The 24,551-nt window shown below is 36.2% G+C and overlaps 1 protein-coding gene across 1 annotated transcript in view; it reads right to left on the reverse strand.

Moving 5' to 3' along the window:
- Positions 1–24,551, reverse strand: part of tfg (trafficking from ER to golgi regulator) — a 148,600-nt gene that overhangs the window by 40,068 nt on the left and 83,981 nt on the right. The window contains exons 5-6 of the mRNA XM_039744851.1: positions 3,709–3,876; positions 249–395 (exon numbers count right to left, since the gene is read on the reverse strand). Coding sequence (XP_039600785.1) covers positions 249–395; positions 3,709–3,876 — 315 coding nt within the window. The remainder of the gene's footprint in view (positions 1–248; positions 396–3,708; positions 3,877–24,551) is intronic.

Here is a 24,551-nt window from a genome sequence, read left to right on the forward strand (position 1 = left end):
GGAGCCTGCCTGGTCGCTAACAAAAACATGAATAATGGACATTGCAAAAAAAGCTGTACAAATAAATTTAAAAAATAAATAACCAAACAAACAGAAATGGTGGACTATTGATCATACCATAAGATATCATTCTTTTCTAAATAATGAAGAAACTTGTTACCTATACTTGTATTCCTAAACACGGTTTATTAATTCAATAGTATGATGAAAAATTTGCAAAAAGCTTATGAGCAAAGAAAATGGCTGACCTTCCATTGGTGCTGCTGAAGGCTGTACACCTGTGTAAGGTTGCTGAGGTGCCTGAGGCTGAATTCCAGGCTGCTGGGCTGCAGAAGAAGAAGAAGCAATGCTATCAGGTGTGCCAGACCGGTCTTCTACTGGAGCGCTTGGAGGGCCTAGATTGTAAGGGAGAATCATAATAAATATTCAAAATATTTTAGCAATTCGCCACAAAGGTATGTTGTACCAGTCCCTGCATGACACAATTATAAGCCACCAGATCAACGAAAGCCAGAAGTACAAAAATAAAATGGGGAAAACTAGTTCCCCATCACAAATACCTTAATACAAAACAATCAACATCAACACACACACTGAGTAGCAAAGACAGAAAAAAAAAAACAAGATCAGTACAATGATTAGGGAAAAAAAAAAACCAGTAACACACATTAATTACAAAATCCTATGTTCTAACACATACTGTATCTCCAAATAAAACACACACCACTGTGACACCAGCTCATTATAACTATGATGGTGAATGATGGTTACGAAGTTCAGAAATGCCCAGAATACAGATTGAGTAATAGGATAGAATGATCAAGAGAAAATAGTTGGGGAATCTTAGTAAAACGTCACTCATCCAGGTAATAAGGAACGAAAACTGTTCACCCTATCAGTAAGGATTTATCAAGCTTAATGATTGCTCTCTGCTGGATTACAAAAGGCTTAAACGAAAACAATTCTGGAGATGCCCACTCTTGTCTGTATATGGCAAGCGAGTTTCTCCTTTCAAGTGTAATTTTGTTAAATGCTGTTCCTTTCAGATGTGGGTTGCTTCAATTTCCTCACAAACTGTGTTTAAATTTTTCTTTTCCTAGAAACGTTCATTCTTTTTTGGTAAACTTTTATTTCTAATTGGTCCTTTACCCTTTTACCGCTTTCACTGAAAGTACCTCTATTTAACACAAGCAAATTGACAGTCAACTGCACCATTTATAATAAAGGAACAGCTAACAGATGAAAACAACAGTGATACAAATGATTCACATAACAAATCAGTAGAATTCTATTAATGATTACTTTGAAAATCGAATAATTGATTAATTGGATTGTAAAACAAATTAAGTATTTATTATTTTTATCTGAAATTAAATACTTAAATTGTATGAAATGGAATTTTCACCAAAAAAACATTTCTATAAAATTTTCAGAAAAGTATTAAGAAATTAACTACTTGTAGAAATTTAAAACAAATTATCAGGTTTAAAAAATTGTATTATAAATTGAAAATAAATAGTAATAAAAAATAAAACACTTAGTAGCACTTCTGGTTTTGGTTGTGCAATGAACACACACACAAACACACACACAATTTCCTAAAAATCGTAAGGTTTTCAATAAGTTTATTTAAACTTGCAAAGTGGCTCATGCATTTATAATCACACTAAACACTTAAAAATAAAACACACAGTTTAAGTTAAAAGTTTATTTTTCTTTTCTGTGAAATAGATGGTTTACTGGAAAAGCATCATTAAAATATCTGACCACCACAGTATTCCACCACAGAAGTTTCTTTCTTGCACCATAATAACTTTATTAGTTTTTTTTTTGTTTTTTTTTTTTAAAAGTAGTGCCAAACTGTAGCCATCACTTTTTTTTTTTTGTTTTAATTTCTCACATTCCTCACAAGAAAGCAGTTAGGCATTCACATTTCCAGCATGAGGCGGATGAGATTCCTGTGCTATGCTAGTTTAGCCCGAGTGTGCTGTAGCGGAGGGATGGCAGCATGATCAAAAGCTTGAAAAGTTTCAAAAGTTTGAATGGGAAGAGTGCAGGTATATTTTAGCATCATAGTGCCCATGATGTTTCTCTCTTTACATTGGTCTTTTAGGTAGCTCAATATCCTTTGATAGACTCACCGTGGCTACACAAATTGGAATTATTTTACAACTTTGGCAGGTGTGTTCTTTTTAAAGGCAGCCTTTAATTTGTTCATTTGTGTGATGGAATGTCAGCTCATTCTGTGGGTGAATGATCCTCAGGCTATTGCAACACGTCAGCAATGTTAAAATATTTTTCATTCACTACCCGTTTTCTAACCTACTTATTCTGGGCAGGGTCGCAGGGCAGTTGAAGCCCATTCTTGGTATAGTTTGCAAAACCTATACACAGTAAGTGAGATTTGGGCTACGGACAACGAAAATGTTGGCATAGGGGTACTTAGTTAGTCTTGCCTACAGTACTTGAATGGATCCCCCGCCCTTAAAGTGAATGTTAGTTTATTATGGCGCTCGTAAATTCAAGAACACCGCTTCCCTCAATAACATATACTAATATACATGCACCCCAACCAGCAAGGTAATAACAATACTGGGAGGAGGAACAAGATACTGACTAAACCAAGTGCTGCCAGTAATTTGGTTATACTTCAAGCAATGCTTGCGGGCAAATAGGAACGTAACAGTACCCTGTACATGAAATAATAAATCTAAAATAAACTACTTTCACTATATAGCAAAGCAGTGCCTTACTTTTTTTTTTTTTTAAAGCCAGTGTAATTTTCCCCCTGCATGCATATTGTACATTGGCATGTCATTTGCACACATGATAGAAATGACCAAATATGTGCTACAGGCAAGCCACAGTGAAAAAACAAGAAAGTATGACCTTTTTTTTCTATTATGCATGCCAAGTCCTTTTTTTTTCAGGTATGATGGTAATAAGAGAATAACTAATGACACTTTGTTTAATTAGTAAAAGTAATTGGTAACTTCTAGTTTCCTGTTTGTACAGCATTGTGATTAGTAACAATTTTTAATTATCTTGGAACGATTAATCTTTGAATCATCATAATAAAATTAAGTACCACTATGTGTGCTGAGCTGCATCAATCTGTGAGACAACAAAACTAATGTGTTGGAGATAAAACATCCATCCATCCATCCATTATCCAACCCACTATATCCTAACTACAGGGTCACGGGGGTCTGCTGGAGCCAATCCCAGCCAACAAAAGGCGCAAGGCAGGAAAAAACCTCAGGCAGCATGCCAGCCCACCGCAGGGCAGGAGATAAAACATCCATGCGTAACATAGCTTGATACTCGTCAGTTATAGATTATTGCTTTATGCAATGGTCTGTACTGCAAATAATAAGGTGTCCTGTAAAATTTTCATAATCAGATTCAATAGCATGGCACAACAGACAAAGATGATACTCAAAAAAATATATATTTTACTGGTTACTTTTTATTCAAGAAAAAATCTTCTAAGTTTTAATCTGGTAAAATATAAAACAAAATAATGAGAAAGTTCCATAAAGATGAAAAAGTCTTGCAGACATCTAGAAACAGTAAAATATTTTTATCATGCAAATGTTAGCTGTGTTTATTCACAGTTGTGTCACTGAAATATTTCATACAAATTATTGATAATAATTATTTAACTGACAATTAAAAGAATAGGTAAGAACAGAAATAGTTTCATACCAGAGACCTGATCCTCATTTAGCCCAAAGGAAGAGATGACATTTTTGCTCATTTCATCTTGATTCTTTAGTGGATCAAAAGCTGACATGCTGGCAGCACTAACTGGTCCTAGTTGCTTGACTGAGGAGTCAGGTGCCACTGATTTTGCTTCCCTTCCATCTACTGTCTCTGGAACAAATGAAAAAAGAACCTGATTGATATTTTAGCATTTTTTGCAATAAATAGGAATGCATACTGAAATAATATCCAACATTCAAACACTGCTAAAATGAGTTATGCATTCCTAGTAGCAACATGCCTACACAAATGAGTTCTCATTATTACAGATGTTATCCATAATAAATAAATAAATAAAGTGGCATCATTGGAGAGAGGAAGATGGAGAAAAAGAATACAACCAAGAAGCACAATAAGACAGTGAAAACCAAAACAGTCATTAAAAATGTCTGAAAATGAAAGCTTTTTCCTCACTGAACCCCCATCGATCTGTATGTTGGCGCACACATTATCTTCAGAACCAAAAAAAGCAACTAAGATAATTCCTTTTATACTAGACATTGGAAATTGTTTTGGTCTTCAGGCAAGTGTGTTTCTATACAAAATTAATTAATTAGCTTTCCAGAATATTTAAAGCCTCTTACTTTACAGGGAAAGTACAGTGGGTACAGAAAGTATTCAGACCTCCTCTTTGTTATATTGCAGCCATTTGCTAAAATCATTTAAATTATTTTTTTCCTCATTAATGTACACACAGCACCCCATATTGACAGACAAAAAAAAAAATTTTGAAATTGTTGCAGATTTATTAAAAAAGAAAAACTGAAATATCATATCAGCATGTTAACATTAAAGAGAAGGTCCATCCAATGGAGTAAACGTGCAGTTTTGCAGATGTGTATTGATTTGTATTGTAAATATCAGCAAAGAGTGTGGACTGGGAGGCATGGTGCATTGGAAAAAAGAAAACTGAATATTCACTGATCAAGTGAAATTGAAACAATATTGAACTGGCAATTTTAATATATCAAAGCATGAAAGTAGTCCTTGTAAAAAATGAATAAGAGAAAAACTGAATATTTGAAATTTAATTCTGAATCTATTAAAACATCTAGGTTTTTTTACTTCACACTTAATATTTAAGCCCAAGTGATTAACTTTACTTCTAAAGTCCTCACTTTTTTTATTGCTGAAAATAATTAAAACTTTTTAATTCACCTTCCTTGAGGAAGTTGAATTTCAGAAACATTTGATGATTGTTAGCAAGACATTTGACAAGATGGCTAAGACCATCTGTGTTATCTGGTGCTATAGACAAATAAAACTGTATCCACGTAGCTATGATAATTCACCATATGTTTTGAAAAAATGTGACGTAAGGAGAGCAGGTAAAGTGAAAGTAATAGTGGACCAATAATTGACCCAGTGGTACACCATATTCAACATGATGAATCACTGATGTATGCGCCTCTGTAACTGCCGCTCCGTCATCTTTGGCCTGGGGACGCTGCAAGCAGTGGCTGGACGGAGGCTGGAGGGGGGTGATTTCATTGCTCGCAGTGTAGTGTCCCTCGAGCGGCTACCAGGCAGCAAGCGGTTTCACTGCCTGCCCACCACACACGGCTGCCCCATTTGTTCTCGGTGGGCGACTGGTAATGCTGCGAGCTGAACGGAAGGCCATTGAGGGTGAACAGGGCGGCGGGCGTAGCATTGTAGTGTGCATCGGATGGCTGTCTATTGAATGGGGGTGATTCACTACCCGCCTTTGTTCTCGGTGGGTGGACACTGCAGCCTGGTGATGAACCGCCCCTCGATGTCCCCATTCATTCTCAATAGCAAACCTGCTTGTACTGTTACGTACATAGCAGGAAGTTGTCGTGTGGCAATACATCAGACGTGCTGACGAGGGGTGCCTTCCTGCTGTGATAGTGTGTACAGTGCAGTGCAGAAGAGCTCATCTTAATCTTTTGTCTTCACCCTTTAACAATGTCTCTGAAACACAAATCTGATGCAAGTGCCGATGATACAGTATAGAAGAGAAAAACCATCACCATTGAAAATAAAGTAGAAATAAAAATGTCAGAGAGAGGTGAAACTCCATCATTCATTGGCAGAGCACTTGGTTACAATCGGTCAACAATAGCATTTATTAAATTTATGTATCTGTTCTGACTTAAGTACAAACCTACAGTTCCTATCTCATACATAATCAGGGTACTGCCTGTATTTCCCATCGGATATATATGATTTAAACCAGTGTAGTACATTGTCAGAAAGACCAAACCCATTCTCAAAGGCAGTTAATGAGAATTCCATGATCTGTAACATCAAAAGCTGCACTTAGATCTAAGAAGACAAGAATGGATATGTTGTTGGCATCTGCACTACAGCATAGATCATTAGCTATTTTAAATAAGGCAGTTTTAGTACTATGATTGGTTCTAAAACTTGACTGAAACTTATCAAGGACAGACTTTTGGTTTAAACAGTCACATAATTGCTGAAATACAACCTTTTGTATAATTTTGCTTAGAAAAGGCAGGTTAGAGATTGGTCTGAAACTGATAATATCAGAGTTGTCTAAGTTGTCCCTTTTTTGCAAAGGTTTAACTAGTACAATCTTTAAAGAAACTATAAAAATACCAGTATCTAAGGTGCAGTTAACAATATCCAGTACACTGTTAATTAATACCTCTGAGACTTCTTTAAAGAACTTTGCTGGAACCGGATCAAGCACAAACTGGACGACTTAAACTGTGTAATTATTTTCTGTAATTCGGAACAGTTTATTAAAGCTAAGGTATTTGATTGTAATAAAAGGCTGGGGTTCCACAAAGTTTATTTTGGCTGTTTGCATTATACTACCTCTTACATTCTTTATTTTTTCCTTAAAAAAATACTGCAAAAGAATTGCAATTTGCTTTTGGCTTCTCCTAAAGTGGGTTTTACAGATGACTGATAGTAGAAAATAATCTCTTAGATTATGTGAATTCTCTCTGCCACTGTCTGTTCACAATTAAAACTTTCAACCGTATTTACATCAGCGGCTATGTCTAAAAATGGTTACTACTCTCAGGCTGACTGCTAAACTAACGAATCAAACGAATCGCAAAGATAGCTGCTGAAATAAAAGTTTTAAAACATCAACCCAATTCTTAGCACAAATAACGATACATTACAAATATACAGAAATGATCCAATAGTTGGAGATCTAAAGTCCATGTCACTACAATGTTAAAACCTTTGGAAATTTCCAAATCTAAATGTATGTGTTGGCTATGTAATATGCTGATAAAGATTAAAAGCATCTTGTTTTAAAGCCATGCCTATTATGAAATGAAAGTTAAAACTTTCTGGTATTTAATGCCTATCATAATTAGTTACAATTAAGTAAAACAGAATAGAAAATTCTGTATTAAAATAGGCATTATATTTTGGTGAATGTAAAACAGTAAGTAACAGAGAACAAGGTACTTTTTGAATAATGATAGCAAAAACAATTTTAAGGATGTAAAATTCCCCTAGCTAAGGTTTTTGCAGCATATGCAAATTGAAAAATTATTTCACATTTTTTCTCTTGCCGGATTGAGTGTATGAATCTGTAGTTTGATGAAATTGCTTCATTTAGTTCTACAGCACTGTCTGTACTGAGCCATGTTTCACACAAAATCTGTTTTCTTATCAGATTAATGAGTAATGAAATCATTAATGTTGAAAGTCTTGCTAGTTTGACCAGTAATGTTAAGTTAGGCATACTAATCATTTCAATATGCTGTACCGAGGCAATGTGACCAATCTTAATATGAATCAGGTTATTTATGTTAATACTGGTTTGTCTTTTTTATTGCTATATCTATCATTTGTTATTATAGGGAAGATATAATGTACTTCTTTAGATAAATCAGCTGCAAGAGTATTACAGTCATATCCATTATTAAATATAACATTGATGAGTCAGTCATGAGTTATTACCTTTGCAATGTCGGAAAGAGCCCTAAGCAGAATCAATTTGGATGCAGGCCATCCAGTCTGAAGAAGCATTGTTTCTACCAAAACCGCTCAAAGTTCCATGTAGGTGATGTGCTGTCTCTTGTAGAAGAATCTCAGCCAGTTGTCTAGGGCTTGAAGTTGGCAGATCTAATCATTGAGAGTGGACTGGACATAACTGATTCTTGCAGCAGGGCTCTCTTAGTGGCCTGAATCAGTAAAGAGAAGTCCATCTTTACTGGTGGTGCTGAATTCTGTTTACTACTGTATGTAGCATTATGATTCCAAAGTTCCTGATCTTGTGCTTTTCAAAGGCAGATAGGGCATTATTTAAATATCTGACATGCAGGTGCCAGGAAAACAGAAAACAAATCTCACCAATAATAAAAACATCATAACGATCTTCTTCTTTGATAGAAGAGCTGAGAGGTAAACTCTAGTGCTGGTGTAAAACTAACTCAGTTCAGGATACAAATGCAATGGCATTGCTGAGCTGATGTTTTTGGCTCGATTCTGGAAGAATCCTTCTGAGTGGCAAGAAGAGAAGCTTTAATTGCTCATGGTTTGGGGTGTTAAACAAGGAGAAGCTGAATCTCTGAGTTTTCAGCTCTTCATCCACATGCCACGCAGCCACAGCTTGCAGTTCACCATCTTGCTTTCCCAGAATCTCTACAAACTAGATCCTGTAAGTCTGAATTTGACCTTTTCTAACTGTAAGTTAAATAACATGTCCATTTTCCACTCTGCTATGGTAGATGACAGGATTTCAGGTGAGCAAAATTTAACAATGTGCTAGCAATGTGGTCTAAGTTGCCACATTGTCCATTGGCCAGTGAAATCCCATCTGGTATTACACCACACAGTGCTTTACAGGGATAGAAATTATTGAATGGCAAGAGAGTCCTAATCTGAATTTTAATTGAAAGCTTCTGTTTTCAATAATATTTGTGAGTATCTAACAGTACACTATTAAAAAAAAGTCTTTATCATTGGCATAGTTGGTGTAGCAGAAGTTGAAGGATAGCTAGAAAAGTCAAACAACAAAGTCTCAAAGTCAGATGTAGTAAACATTTTCATGAAAGGTTATATTTGTAGCAGATTTGATTGGAGGATGCAAATATATTATCAATTCATTGATTGTAGAAAGTTTTAATAACAAACACCTTTCACACATTATAAATTGTGGAGTTTAAAGATAGAAGAAATGTAGAATATGTTTTCCTTTTCTGGTATCATATTCTGAGTAAGTTTTAAGCCACTGGATTTCAGCTTAGATAATGATAATTAACAGTAATTGTGACACGTAATTTATAACGGGGATGTGCTATATGATCAGTTAGGGTGGTTTACATTTTTAGTTAGTTTTAGCTATTGGTGATGTGACGTATGGTAATGGGAAGTGGCATACACAGAGCAGTATTTTGGAGGCTGGCAATAGGCACATGCAATTGCTGAAATTGGCGCAGACTCTTCATTAAAAGCTAAAGGCTTTAGGTAAGACGGTGCTTTTCTTTGCCAACAAATTAACTGTGGTTGGTAGTATGGAGGGAATAAGAAGAGAGAAAAGAATACAAGAATAGTGCATGTACACATGCAAAGATGCAAAAAGGCAGAAGCGTGGTCATTTTATAAGTGCTATTTGTCACTTTGTTTAAAATAAATGATGCGCCTTATTGCACTAAGAAACTGCTGTTTAAAATAAATGATGCGCCTTATTGCACTAAGAAACTGCTGTTTTGTTTCTCACTGATTGCTGGTCTAACCTATGCTCTAACTCTATGAAATACTAAGGATCCACTTAACATCCGAGGGTCAGGCAAGTCCTGGCATGGTGACCCCCAACAGTAACTAGAGACAATTTTTATGCAGAGCAAATCACTAAGAAGGGGGGCAGGACAAGACATCATCTCTACAGCTAAACAAGTCAGTAAGGTTTATTCCCCTAAACCTGCCAATTCCTTCAGCAGTATGTCTACTAGCAACCCAGTACAAGAACTGGACATTATAATTATAACTCTATCTGCTTTAGATCTCTGCAGAATTTATTTTTGAATCTGTGGCCAGTCTGCATTGCAAATTTAACAAATTATGGTTATGTGGTAACCATTGTATGGTATCCTTAAATATGGATTTATTAATATATAGTATCTAAGTATATTCCACTTGTGATATAAATATTTTAGAAGAATATTCATTATAACAATGTTAATTCTCCTAATTATTTTAAGATAGTTCTTGTTACTTACGCAAATAGATGGCAAAGGGTTTAATGATGGCCAGTACAATAAGGAGCATGGATTTGGCCCCATCTAGGTCTATGTTCTACAGTCAAATAATCAGAATTGATATTATTCACATGAAATGCAGCTTGTGGGTAGGAGTATAATATAATCAATGCAAATATATTTGGTCTAAACCTTTGAAGATTGTAAAACCATTTCTTAGGACTGTGACCTGAATCTTAATATCATTGTTTAACAAAACTGGAAGTGAAGGATGTACATTTTAAAAGGTTTTTAATTAATTAATGAAAAAAATGTTGCTTTCATCATTAGCTTCAGTAAACCGGCAAGCATGATAAGAGGTTCGTTATAGTGAAGCATCAAAAAGGAGCATTGACAGAGGTATGAAAAGGCCACAGTAGCATTTCATGTCACATTTCTGGTGAACACTTCAATGCGTAAAAGACCTCAACGTGAGTGTGTCATAGAGAAGATGTGCAACATGTTCATTATGGCCATCAGCATTGTCTTAATTCTCTCTTTCAATGGCACATCCAGTAGGTCAAAATTGTGTCTCATAACTGAGCTTGCCTTCTTAATTAACTTGGAGATTTAGTAGGTATCTCTTAAAGAGAGGTGAGTACAGGTGCTGGTCATAAAATTAGAATATCATGACAAAGTTGATTTATTTCAGTAATTCCATTCAAAAAGTGAAACTTGTATATTAGATTCATTCATACACACAGACTGATGCATTTCAAATGTTTATTTATTTTAATTTTGATGATTATAACTGACAACTAATGACAGTCCCAAATTCAGTATCTCGGAAAATTAGAATACCAATTAAGACCAATGCAAAAAAAGGATTTTTTAGAAATGTTGGCCAGCTGAAAGGTATGAACATGAAAAGTATGAGCATGTACAGCACTCAATATTTAGTTGGGGCTCCTTTGGCCTGGATTACTGCAGCAATGCGGCGTGGCATGGAGTCGATCAGTCTGTGGCACTGCTCAGATGTTATGAGAGCCCATGTTGCTCGGATAGTGGTCTTTAGCTCTTCTGAATTGTTGGGTCTGGCGTACTGCATCTTCCTCTTCACAATACCCCATACATTTTCTATTGGGTTAAGGTCAGGCGAGTTTGCTGGCCAATCTAGAACAGGGATACCATGGTCCTTAAACCAGGTACTGGTAGTTTTGGCACTTTGTGCAGGTGCCAGGTCCTGTTGGAAAATGAAACCTGCATCTCCATTTCATCAGCAGCAGGAAGCATGAAGTGCTCTAAAACGTTCTGGTAGACGGCTGCGTTGACCTTGGACCTCAGAAAACACAATGGACCAACAACAGCAGATGACATGGCACCCCAAACCATCACTGACTGTGGAAACTTTACACTGGACCTCAAGCAACGTGGATTCTGTGCCCCTCCTTTCTTCCTCCAGACTCTGGGACCTTGATTTCCAAAGGAAATGCAAAATTTACTTTCATCAGAGAGCATAACTTTGGACCACTCAGCAGCAGTTTTGTCTTTAGCCCAGGCCAGACGCTTCTGACGCTGTCTCTTGTTCAAGAGTGGCTTGACACAAGGAATGCGACAGCTGAAACCCATGTCTTGCATACATCTGTGCGTGGTGCTTCTTGAAGCACTGACTCCAGCTGCAGTCTACTCTTTGTGGATCTCCCCCACAGTTTTGAATGGGTTTTGTTTCACAATCCTCTCCAGGGTGCGGTTATCCCTGTTGCTTTTACACTTATTTTTCTACCACATCTTGTCCTTCCCTTCACCTCTCTATTAATGTGCTTGGACACAGAGCTCTGTGAACAGCCAGCTTCTTTAGCAACGACCTTTTGTGTCTTGCCCTCCTTGTGCAAGGTGTCAATGGTCGTCTTTTGGACAACTGTCAAGTCGGCAGTCTTCCCCATGATTGTGTAGCCTACAGAACTAGACTGAGAGACCATTTAAAGGCTTTTGCAGGTGTTTTGAGTTAATTAGCTGATTAGAGTGTGGCACCAGGTGTCTTCAATACTGAACCTTTTCACAATATTCTAATTTTCTGAGATAGTGAATTTGGGACTTTCATTAGTTGTCAGTTATAATCATCAAAATTAAAAGAAATAAACATTTGAAATACATCAGTCTGTGTGTAATGAATGAATCTAATATACAAGTTTCACTTGTTGAATGGAATTCCTCAAATAAATCAACTTTGTCATGATATTCTAATTTTATGACCGCACCTGTATGTGACAGGCAGGATCTGTACTTAATTTTTATTATATTGAGATTTGAAAATCCCTTCTCACAAGATGCACTGCTCAAAGGCAGTGTTAGAGACAATTTAAGCACACTGTAAATCTTTGAATAACAATCTGGATTGCTTGTCTTCACTATGTTGACCAAGTCATACACAGATGAGGCTGCCAAATGCTTATTTGTTTGTTGTAAGCGCATTTATCCACTTATAATGGTGCCTTTGATGAGAGATAAGATGGCCTCATATTTCTGAAGAATGCCACTAAGTGCTGTATTACCAAAACTGTGGTGGCTTCACATTTCCTGTGGCCAAGATGAAGGATAAATAATTAAAAATGGATCACATGATATGAGAGGTTCATATCTAGTTTCAAACTCATGAATTAAATTTCTCAGCACATGAACCTTGTTCCAGCTAGCATCATCATTGATAACACTGGTGGCCTTCTGGTGCTCTAGGGTTGTTCACAGCCACATCAGAGACATGGTCTTTATGCTTCACAAACAGTCAATTACTCAGGACACAAATGGCTTATGTGCCTATATATCCCTTAGCTTGCACCTTGACAGGGATGACTTGATAGAATTGAAGACGCTGGTGAAATCAAGAGTTGGGTTGGGGGAGAATGAGAGCTGCCTACATTGTCCACCATTGTGAAACCGATTGATAAATTGCATCTTATCCTGCAATCTTCACCCAAAAGGGAAACTACAGTGGGTCCAAGCGGTCTTTAAAAAGAAGACTCACCTAGTCCAGGACTAGCCTCTAAGTTTTTTATGACATGGAACGTAAATGCCACTGGTTTGTAGTCATATTCAGTTTACAATTTGTATTTGCTGCATAGTGTCTGTATAGTATCTTAAGTTCCAATTTTGAAGCTTATTAAATTGTTTTTAGATAAGTCAACTGAAAAATAATTTTGAAAAAATATCGTGTTTGTTTTCCCATTTCTTAGTGAAAAATATGACAAAAAATGTACAATTTTCACAAAAATGTATCATTGGAAATGAATTATCAAGATATTTAGAAAATGGGCAGTTCAAATCCCTGTAGTTTAATGAAAAGGGCACAGCATTTTTTTAGTTCCTTAAGAATTGCTTTTAATGCATCGGTTTATAGAAATAACCCAACAATGTGTATTTAAGACCGTGTCTTTGGTCTGATACCCATTATATTATGTGAATATAAGGACCTCTCCAATTGATATTAGACGCCTGGAACTTCCTACACCAGATTTAATGAAAAGGAAGATTCTTAAAAACATAAGTTTTGGAAAGGAAAATTAGATTTCTTCCAATTTAAGATAATATATTTGTCTCCCACTTGGTAAGGAAGGTGGTTTGTAATTATTCTAGACCAGTAACGGCGGAGTGCACGATAACATGCAGTGAATACACTTGACTTACAGTTTTCATCCTCTTTCTCTGTATATTTATCATTCATTTGCTCAGAGGTTGATGCACTTGCTGCTTTCAGAGCAGCTGTTCTTTTCTCCACCCTAGCGGCCCGCTTCTTCTCTTCTTTTGTCAGCATCTTTTCGTGTTGAAACTGATTTGTTGCAATTACTTAGTAAGTTTTCTTTAATTTTTTACTTAAGCTGGCAGTTAAGTCTTCAAGCTGCCTCGAGAATGATTTGAGATATGAAGAGGTAAGGGAAGTGACGGCAAAGGTGGTAGGAATGAGAACAGCACCCATACGCATGTACCGTATGGCCACCCTGCTATCTGCTCCCGAGATTCGATTCTACAATAAAATAAAATAAAAAGAGGAATAACCTTGGAGGTCAATCATTACCTCGAAACCAGATAGTAGATGTCACGTAGTATATGTGTACCAAATTTCAGGTCAATAGGTCAAATGTGTCAAGTCTACGCTGTAGAAAGCCGTTTATACTTCTGTGTTGCGCTGTGCTGCAGGCACAAGCCTGAATGCTAGTGTTTATAGCCAGTGTGAATTTCAACAAAACATTTTGATTTAGTTAGTCTTCTGGCTAATTTGCAATTTAGTCACATTTTAGTCATTTAAGTATTTTTAGTTTTAGTCAACAAAAATAAATTAATTTTAGTTGAGAAAAGGTAAATTGGTTTTAGTCAACTTAAAGTAAATTAGTCAAACAGTCAGAATCAGATGGGTGTCTTGTTTAACATATGAAAATGCACAGAATACACTTTACCTTTAAACTATTATACTAACATGTATACTACTGAGCCAGACCACATGTAGTGATTAATGAACATAAAATAAAGAGTGGGTATAAATAGAGTTTATTCAAAAAGATCTTGTTCAATGTTTTGAACTTCAGCGTGCCTTAGTTATGCCGCTATAAGATTTACCAAAAAAGGCTGGACTAAGCAGCACACATTTAGTTTCAGCACAAGGTTTATAAGGAATGAGATCATCGTCTATCTAATTTATCTGACCATGTGCACATTTTAAATTTATACTCTTATTTTCTCTAGCAACTGAAAAATACTGCTTAAAATAATACCAAAAAAAATCAAACATTATATATGTACTGTTGAATTAGTGAATTTCAAAATAATTTAGGATACTTGGATTTAACCAAACCCTTAAAAGCTGTTTTTGTAACTGTACAGAATTTATATCCAAACAAATCAGTTTATTCCTAGAGACAAACACATCCTCAGAGGTTTCTGCAGGAATACTCTGGGAAACTCTAAAGGCCTTCTTAAGAGGACAGATTATTTCATATGTTTCCCACAGGAATAAATTAGAAACAAAGAAAGTATCGGAGCTAAAAACTGAAGTTACTAGAATAGATGAAGAACATGCCAGGCTTCCAAGCGAGGCTCTACATAGGAAAAGGCAGGCTCTACATTCAGAACTCAACCTCTTGACAACTAATGAAACTGAACAACTAATTTACAAATACAGACATCATTACTATGAACATGGAGAGAAAGCTAGTAAGCTTTTAGCTCAACAAATCCACAAGCAAGAACTTCGCAATGCAATCCCAGTAATCACCAACACGAACGGAGACAAAATAATTGACCATAAAAATATAATGCACACATTTAGAGACTACTATAAATCCTTATACTCTACTGAGTTTAAAGAAGACAACACACAATCTAATACATTTCTGGATACGTTACAGATACCACAAATAGATACTTTTCGTGCGGAGGAACTGGATAAACCTCTGGCCCTATCAGAATTACTAGATGCTATAAAGTCACTTCAGGGCAGGAAAGCAGCAGGCCCTAATGGCTACCCTGCAGAATTGTATAAGAAATTCTCCGCTCAGCTAGCTCTCCTCCTATTAGCAACATTTACGAAGCTAGAGACAATCAAATTCTGCATCGAACTTTTCGCCAAGCATTAATCACTGTCTTTCCTAAACAAAATAAGGACTTATTACAATGTGCATTATACAGACCAATTTCACTTCTGAATAATGATGTTACGATACTCTCAAAAATTATAGCTAGAAGGATGGAGAAAATGCTGCCTTCAGTAATATTACAAGATCAAACTGGATTTATCAAGGGTCGACAATTATCTTCCAATCTTCGACGCCTGTTTAATGTAATATACTCACCAACAAAGTCAAACACCCCAGAAATATTATAATCATTGGATGCACAAAAAGCATTTGATGTGATTGAATGGAAATACCTTTTCACTACATTAGAGAAATTTGGGTTTGGCCTGAACATTTGTGAATGGATCAAACTACTGTATACCAATCCAGAAGCTTCAGTTTGTATTAAAAACATTTGTTCAGACTACTTTAAACTAGAACATCGTACCAGACAAGGGTGCCCCTTGTCACCACTGCTATTTGTAATCGCCATTGAACCACTGGTGGTTCACTGTCGAAATGCTGATCAGATAAATGGGATTATCAGAGAAGGACTGGAACAGAAAATTTCTCAATATGCAGATAATATGGTACTGTATATATCAGACCCAAAATATTCTGTGCCTGCAGTCTTAACAGCACTTACAGAATTTCAAAAGATATCTGGTCTCACAATTAATCTGAATACAAGTGTACTCTTTCCAGTGAATTCATAAGCATATAATATTAGATTAGACACCCTGCCTTTTATCATTGCAGATCAGTTTAAATACCATGGGGTAAACACCACAAGTAAACACAAAGCTCTTCATTAAAAAAATTTTGCTGTCTGCATGGAAAAAGTTAAGTAAGACTTGCATAGATGGTCAACCCTTCATTTCACTCTAGCTGGAAGAATTAACATTGTTAAGATGAATATTCTTCCTAAACTTCTTTTTTTTATTTCAAAACATTCCAATATACATCAATAAATATTTTTTTAAGCAATTAGATTCAACAATAACCTCATTTATTTGGAACTCAAAACATCCACGTATCCAAAGAGCGACCCTATAAAGACCTAAGGCAGAAGGTGGCATGGCTTTACCCAACTTCTAGTTTTATTACTGGGCAGCAAACATACAAGCTATAAAAACCTGGACACAAACAGATGAACATACACAGGCCTGGTCCACAATAGAAGTAAAATCCTGCAGTACTTCTTTATATTCCCTGCTTTGTCCCCCAATAAATGCAAGTTATCAGCAATATACTAACAACACAATTGTGCTTCACTCACTCAGAATAAAAAACCAATGTAGAAAGCATTTAAAGATGGAGAAGCTGTTATCTGTGGCACATCAGCAAGAGAACCACCTTTTTCCACCCCTGCAAACATATGCAATTTTTAATGCCTGGAAAACATTCAGGATTAAATCACTTAGAGATCTGTACATAGACAAAGTCTTTGCATCCTATGAACAATTACTCTCCAAATATAACTTTCCAGCAACACATTTCTTTCACTACCTTTTATATTAGAAAATTTATTAAACAGAACCTGTCCAATTTCCCTCACCTCCCACCTACCTCTATGCCGGAAAAAAATATTGTTCTGTCTCTTTCAACCCTCACAAACATATGCAGTTTTTAATATCTGGAAAAAAATTGGGATTAAATTGCTTAGAGATCTTTATAAAGACAACATCTTTGCATCCTATGAACAATTACATTACAAATTTAACTTTCCAGCAACACATTTCTTTCACTATCTTCAAATTTGGAACTTTGTTAAACAGAACCTGCCCGATTTTCCTCATCTTGCACCCTCGTCCATGCTGGAAAAAATATTGCTCAATTTCAAGGACTTAGACACCACTTCTGCAATATATAAAATTATTTTACAGTCACTTCCTTTCAAAGATCCATGAGGACAATGGGGAAAAAGATCTCTTAATCAATATATCAGAAAAGTAGTGGAAAGTAGCAATGCAGAGACTTCACTCGAGCTCCATATGCACTAAGCATACAATTATTCAACTCAAAATTATATATCGAGCACATCTGTCTCGCCTAAAACTGTGCAAAATGTTTCCAGGGCACGATCCAACCTGCGAACGCTGCAATCAAGTCCCAGCCTCACTGGGTCACATGTTTTGGGCATGCACCAAATTAACATCAATTTGGACCAATATTTTTAAGTGCCTTTCAGACAGCCTTGTTGTCACAATCCCTCCTAACCTATTAGGCAACTACAGGGGGATAACACTGCTCTCAGTGCCCAGTAAGGTCCTTGCTAGGGTCGTCCACAATATGATCTGTGATCACTTGCTCACCTATCGGCGACCGTAGCAGTCTGGTTTTATGCCTAAGTCTCACATCGAACACATCCTGGCACCAAGGGTTCACATTGAGTGCAAACGTGAATATTGGCGGTTTCTTTGCAACCCTTGTTGATTTTCATAAAGTGTTCAACTCAGTTCAATGAGCGGCCCTGTGGGACATCCTGAGACTTCACAGACGGACTAACCCTACGATACCCCCCAAAGGTTGCTGGATATCAAGGCCGGGCCTGTACACTGGTACTGTGAGTGCTGCACAGAGTGGAGGCAGAACCTCTGCGTTTTTCCCAGTTGATTCCGGGGGTTTGTCAGGGGGGTGTTTTTGCTTCTACTCTGTTCAATGCTTGGGTGTTGGGCAAGGTTGTGGAATCCAATGGCTTTGGGCCATCTGTTAGGGAAGAAAGATTCACTGATCTTGACCTAGTGCTGACGATGCAGTGATTTTCGCAGAGTCAATGGAGGCTCGGATTGGGGCTCTTAAGATACTGAGTGAGGCCAAAATCCAGATCTTTAATGACCTTTTACGCACAGCCATCAGCAGTGTGTCTGTCTGCGGAGAGAGTGTTGACCTTGTTGAAAGGATTACTTACCTCCGCGGTGACAATCATGTCTCTAGTGACTCTTCCTATTATCAATGCAAAAGGACAAATGTCCAAGTCTTTTGAGTCCTGGTGCTTCCTGTCTTGCGATATGGTTGCGAGACATGGACGCTATCCAATGACCTGAGGTGAAGACTGGACTACTTTGGTACCATGTCTCACCGGAGAATCTTTAGGTACTGTGGTTGCCCATGAAGTCCTGAATGAGGCACATTACCTGCATTGGAGGGAGCGTCAGTTATGGCACTACGCCATGTGACGCGATTCCCCGAAGGTGATTCGGCTTGCAGGATCCTCATTGTTGAGGACCCGGAGTGATTAGACCAGGCCAAAGGGACGCCCATGTAACAAGTGGCTGTGGCAGATAAAAGGGTATTTCCGGAGGGTGGGACTGGGCCGCGTGTCTACCTGGGGGGTTGCCAACCAGGATCCCAAGCTGTTTCATCGTGTGGTGGGTGTGGCAACGCACTGTACCAGTGCATGCTCCCCAACCTGACCTTCATTTTTGGCTATTTGGTCCTCGGTATCTTCTAGTTAGAATGACAAATCAGGAATCACGTGTCAGTATCGTGCAACAAAATAAAAAACTGAACCTACTAATCAGGTATACTATGAATTTACAAAATATAAAGAGGCTAGCTGTAATTCTTGTGGATGATCAGGCTACTAATTTGGATATGAAGCAGGGCTATTGTTGGTTAAGCTTTCAGATTTTAATAAATAAGCAAGGTAGGTTATCAACAGCTTGAGCAGGAAGCAGATTTACAAACCTAGTAGAATTTCTAAAAGAAAATTAAAGGATACTGAAAACAATAAGGAGTAAATTGGGCTTTAAATCAATGTGTAAAATTAGCTAATACAAAGATTTCAAAGAGCAGCAAAGAAAAAAAAATACTGCATAATACCGGGAGAGAAATATAAAATAAGCAGAAAACAGTCAAAACATAGCCTTGTTATGAAACATGAGAAAACATAAACAGGTTGAAAAGCAATTTGTAAATTCTATATATGTTGTTCTTAAAGAAAAGGCATTTTACACAAGTTTTATCTAACTCGTGTTTCCTTTTTAACTAATTAAACTTTTCTAACATTAGATTTTACACAAATCCTTTATAACAAATCTGTTATATAAAAAATGATAGATAGAGTAGTACTTTCTGTGCATCCACTAAATCACTAAGGATCTGTAAAGCTGGAAGCTGTTAGCTTCACAATCTTCTGATGTAGTTTGCCTTAAACCCAAGAATGGAGAAAGTATTAGTTTTTTTCAGCCATTTAAGTACATTCCCTTCAGTGCAGTTAAAATTACTAGCATTGCATAGCCAAAACCACACAGCTGTAAAAATATTCTACTCCTTCCTTTCAAAAAGAGAGAAAAAAATGAACAGATGGTTAAATATGTTTGGTTTTATATACTAAAAATGTTCAAATGCAAGATATGTAACTATAATTGCATATTTATATAAGACAACTTGACAAACTGCTGCCTTCTTCATTTGTGTGTTCTTTCATTAGTTATCAAGACCAATGAAGTTATTCACACAATTTTAAAATGAGAAGTAGTAGTTTTATTTATATCATAGACTAATGCCTGAAGAAAGCACACGTGTCCTGCTACACTCACCAACTGCTAAAGGTGTAAAATGAAGTGTATATTCACTGTACCTTGGTACAAAACCTGTTCCACTCCGAATCACAAGAAGCATATTACTGGCATACACCTCCCTTCTGCTCTGGGCAGGGACTGAGCTGTCAGTTTTTACGTACACCCCCAAACCTTTATACAAATTGTACATCCCAAATGCCATATACTGTATCTCATGATAACAGTTTTTGCTATAAGTCAACCAGACCAGCATTTCTAGCATCAGTTAAGTGTCCAACTGAACGCTGGAATGGGCCAAGTGAATGTAACTTATTGACTGAAAATGGCACATTTAGTGACAGGTGTGTCTTTATAGCATCTCTAAAACAGCTGTTGTCACAGACATTTCATGAATATTTCATGAATTTTACATCAAAGACTTTTCATGCATTTTACCAAAAGATTCCAGTGACAGACAATCCTGTGGATAAAAACAGCTTGTAGATCAGATGGATCAAAGGAGTATGGCGAGAACCATACAATTCAAAAGTTACGCCACAACTAGCAAACTCAAATCCAAATTCAAAATCAGTATGCAGAACTCAATCTCAAAACACATCATTCAGTAGACTTTGATTGAACAGACTACCATGTGAGATGCCAATAATGCTAGCGTGGAAAAGAAGGAGAAAAAAAAAAAAAGGCCTGTCTGGTGTCAGCACAGAAACATCACAACTGGATAGGTGAGAAGTGGAAAAAATTTGATTGGACAAATAAATTGAGATGTCTTTTGCATCATGAAGTCGTGTTCTTTGGCGTCCACAATACAGGCTAATGGTGGCAGTGCGATGGTGTAGGAAAGGTTTCAGCAAACACATTATGGTTCCTGAAACCCACTGAAGAACACCTGAATGGTAAGGCATCTGAACAATGTTGATGACCAAGTTCATCCTTTGATGGCTACTGTTTATCCACACTAGGATAGATACTTCCAACATATGCCATATCACAAAGCACATATCATCACTGAATGGTTCTGGGAAAGGTACTGTAGTTTTTCATTGTCTCAGCATCTTAAGGAGGAGGAGGAGAAAAAGGTGGTTTGCAGAAAGACTGTGAAGTCATTCAGTTTGCAGAAACTGCACAATGCTATCATTTTCATTAGCACTAACAATCTTGTTGAAACCATGACAAGACAAATTCAGGCTTTTCTGAAAGCCAAAGGAGACACAGTAACCAGTAGCTAGGTGTACCTAATAAAACTGGCAACTCAGTATATATAACAAAAGCTGCCCCAGAAAGACAAACAGTATTATTAAATACATGTGTCCTGCGGTGGGTTGGCACCCTACCCTGGATTGGTTCCTGCCTTGTGCCCTGTGTTGGCTGGGATTGGCTCCAGCAGACCCCCGTGACCCTGTATTTGGATTCAGCGGGTTAGAAAATGGATGGATGGATTATTAAATACACCAGTCATCTAGAATAGCCATTTGTCTCTTTTCTCTGTACTGGTAACAGTTTAAGAAACATCAATACTCATATAACTGGATTCAAAAATAGAGTTAATCCACAAAACATTAGACTACTCAGACTAAAAATGTTATGGGCGTTTCGAGATGTTGCTTTTGATGTATGGTATCATATTTTTATTGTATATATTGTATTCCCTGTCTATTAAAATGCTGCCACTAGTCAGTAACTATTTTATTTTACTATATACATGCCAATACGTCTAATTTAGAAGCCATGTAACAGATAACGTAACAAAATAAAAGTAATTGTGCATACAGCTCTTCTGTTTAGTGCAGAGGTATACATATATAGTACAGTATGCTATACTTTTTAGCATACTACTTTAGCATATACAGTACTACATTTAAGTTAATGTTTATGCAAATTATTTTACAAATGTAAAACATATGAAAAAATAGATTTTTTTCTGCAGTTAAAAAATATAGTGGATTTTCCACCTTTGCATATACATAAAAATATACACACTTTCACTCAAATAACAAAAATGCAAAAGTATAACTGGAATCAAAATAAATGATAAGTGGTGTGTGATTAATATGTTTTATTCTGATGCTAACAAAAACAAAAATAAGCTGTGCCCCAGATGTGAACGTTATTGTTTGTTTTACCATATGCCTAATATATGACATATGCCCCAATCATTATACAATGCATTATACATTCTGCTTTGAACATCCTGTTAAAGATATTAACACATTGTTGGAAAAAAAATACATCTACTACTAGTCAATTATTTTTCATCGTTAAATGAAGCTAGATTTAGATGATGGAATTTAACAAGTACTTCTGATGTATATTAAAATATTATAAATGTTAGGTGCTGAAATGAATAGCAAGATATTTGAACATCCTTTTTAAACCAGTTTATATTAAAAACAATGTATTATTTAAAATCCTGAAAAAGGTTTGTTTTTACTTTTAAAATGCAACATTTTCCCTGTAAAATCCCTAACTGTAGTCCTTTCACAAAGGCAACTCTGTATAAATTGCTATGTGCTTCAAAATGAGCTGTAATATTTTAAGCTAGAGCTTTGATTGTTTTGTTACTGCACAATACATTCCCTATAATTAAAGTGAATAAAGGCAAAGGCAATACGATTCTAATATGAAGTACTGTATGTATTTTTCAGTTTTCAAATAAATAATATAAAAATGGAAGCCAGGCAGATGATCTTCCTATGCTCAACAGCATAAACCATAATTATCCACAAACCCTTCTAAGTACAGTATACAAAATTTAGTGGCTTAAAGCTTATTTATATTCCAATATTGCCAATGATTTGATTGGCTGCCATTACAATCAATGCATTCTTAAAAGCAAATTATGCATTTTCTACTTAATTTAAACAACAGGCATTTTGAGTTTGAAATAGGCACTGTAATAAACATACAGGTGTGCTTGAAAGTTTGTGAACTCTTTAGAATTTTCTATTTTTCTGCATAAATATGACCTAAAACATCATCAAATTTTCACTCAACTCCTAAAAGTAGATAAAGAGAAACCACAAATGAGACAAAAATATTATAATTGGTCAATTATTTATTAATTAAGAAAAATGATAGAATATTACATATTTCTGAGTGGCAAAAGTATGTGAACCTTTGCTTTCAGTATCTGGTCTGACCCTCCTTTGCAGTAATAACTGCAAATAAATGTTTCTGGTAACTTTTGATCATTCCTGCACATTGGCTTGGAGGAATTTTAGCCCATTCCTACGTACAGAACAGCTTCAACTCTGGGACGTTGGGGGGTTTCCTCACATTAACTATTCGCTTAACAAAGGAACCCAGGGTAACTTCTAAGCAACTGAAGGCCTCTCTCACAATGTTCATGAGTCCACCATAAGGAGAACACGGAACAACAATGGTGTGCATGGCAGGGTTGCAAGAAGAAAGCCACTGCTCTACAAAAAAAACATTGCTGCTTGTCTGCAGTTTGCTAAAGATCACATGGACAACCAGAAGGCTATTGGAAGAATGTTTTGTGGACGAATGAGACTAAAATAGAACTTTTTGTTTTAAATGAAAAGCATTATGTTTGGAGAAAGGAGTCCAAACTCTAGAGATGGTTTTGTAACCTTTTCCAGCCTGATGAGTAGGGGTGGGCGGTATGACCAAAATTCTATATCACAGTATTTTCCTAAATTATCCCGGTTTCACGGTATTCAACGGTATTTTTTTCCCCATGCATGAGTGGATGTTAACCACATTTTCCACTGCAATTACTGGCTAAGAATAACCTATTCCACTGTCAAGAATACTGTACATTGTACAAAAAAAACCAAAACATTTTAATGTGTTTTGCATTGCCCCATAAAGTGATAGTTTTCAAGGGGGTGGCACTAATGGGGAAGGTATCAGTCAAAATATAGAACCTTTTTATTGAACAAATTTTGAAAAAACAAACTATAATTTTGACAACATATTTTCAACCATACAAAGAGGCATTTAGACTTGGTAAAATATCCAGAAGTGCTTGTCAAAAATTGTATTGCACTGAATATGTCTTAGAAAAGGAATAAATAGTAAATATTTTTTATAAACCAACTACACTTTCCGTTAATGTTAACAATCTCTGTCCACTGACACGTTAAAGTGACTTTTTAAAAAACTTTATCATCATTAAACTGCATAATATTTAAACTAATAAATAATAACAATAAAATAAATAAATAGTAGTATTACTGATAGTTGCACTATTACTTCAAGACTTCAAGCCCAGGTGCATTACACAGTATTCACCAAATTAAAATAAAACAAGTGCAACTTGGTGATGACATCTTTACCAACTGAACCATCATTTAGGCAAACTGCATTAATATGGACCTTGCTTCAAGCTAAACTATACTGGGAAGAAAAAAACAAACTATATGTCGAGAACAAAGTCAACATTTCCACTTTATTCTTGCCGTTTATGTTGAGATTAAAATCGACATTTCCACTTTATTCTCATAATTTACTTCATAATTAAAGTAGAATGTCGCAAACTAAACTTCTTCCTAAAATCAATGTTT

This window comes from Polypterus senegalus, chromosome 2 (genome assembly GCF_016835505.1).
Source record: "Polypterus senegalus isolate Bchr_013 chromosome 2, ASM1683550v1, whole genome shotgun sequence".
Lineage (NCBI taxonomy): Eukaryota > Metazoa > Chordata > Cladistia > Polypteriformes > Polypteridae > Polypterus > Polypterus senegalus.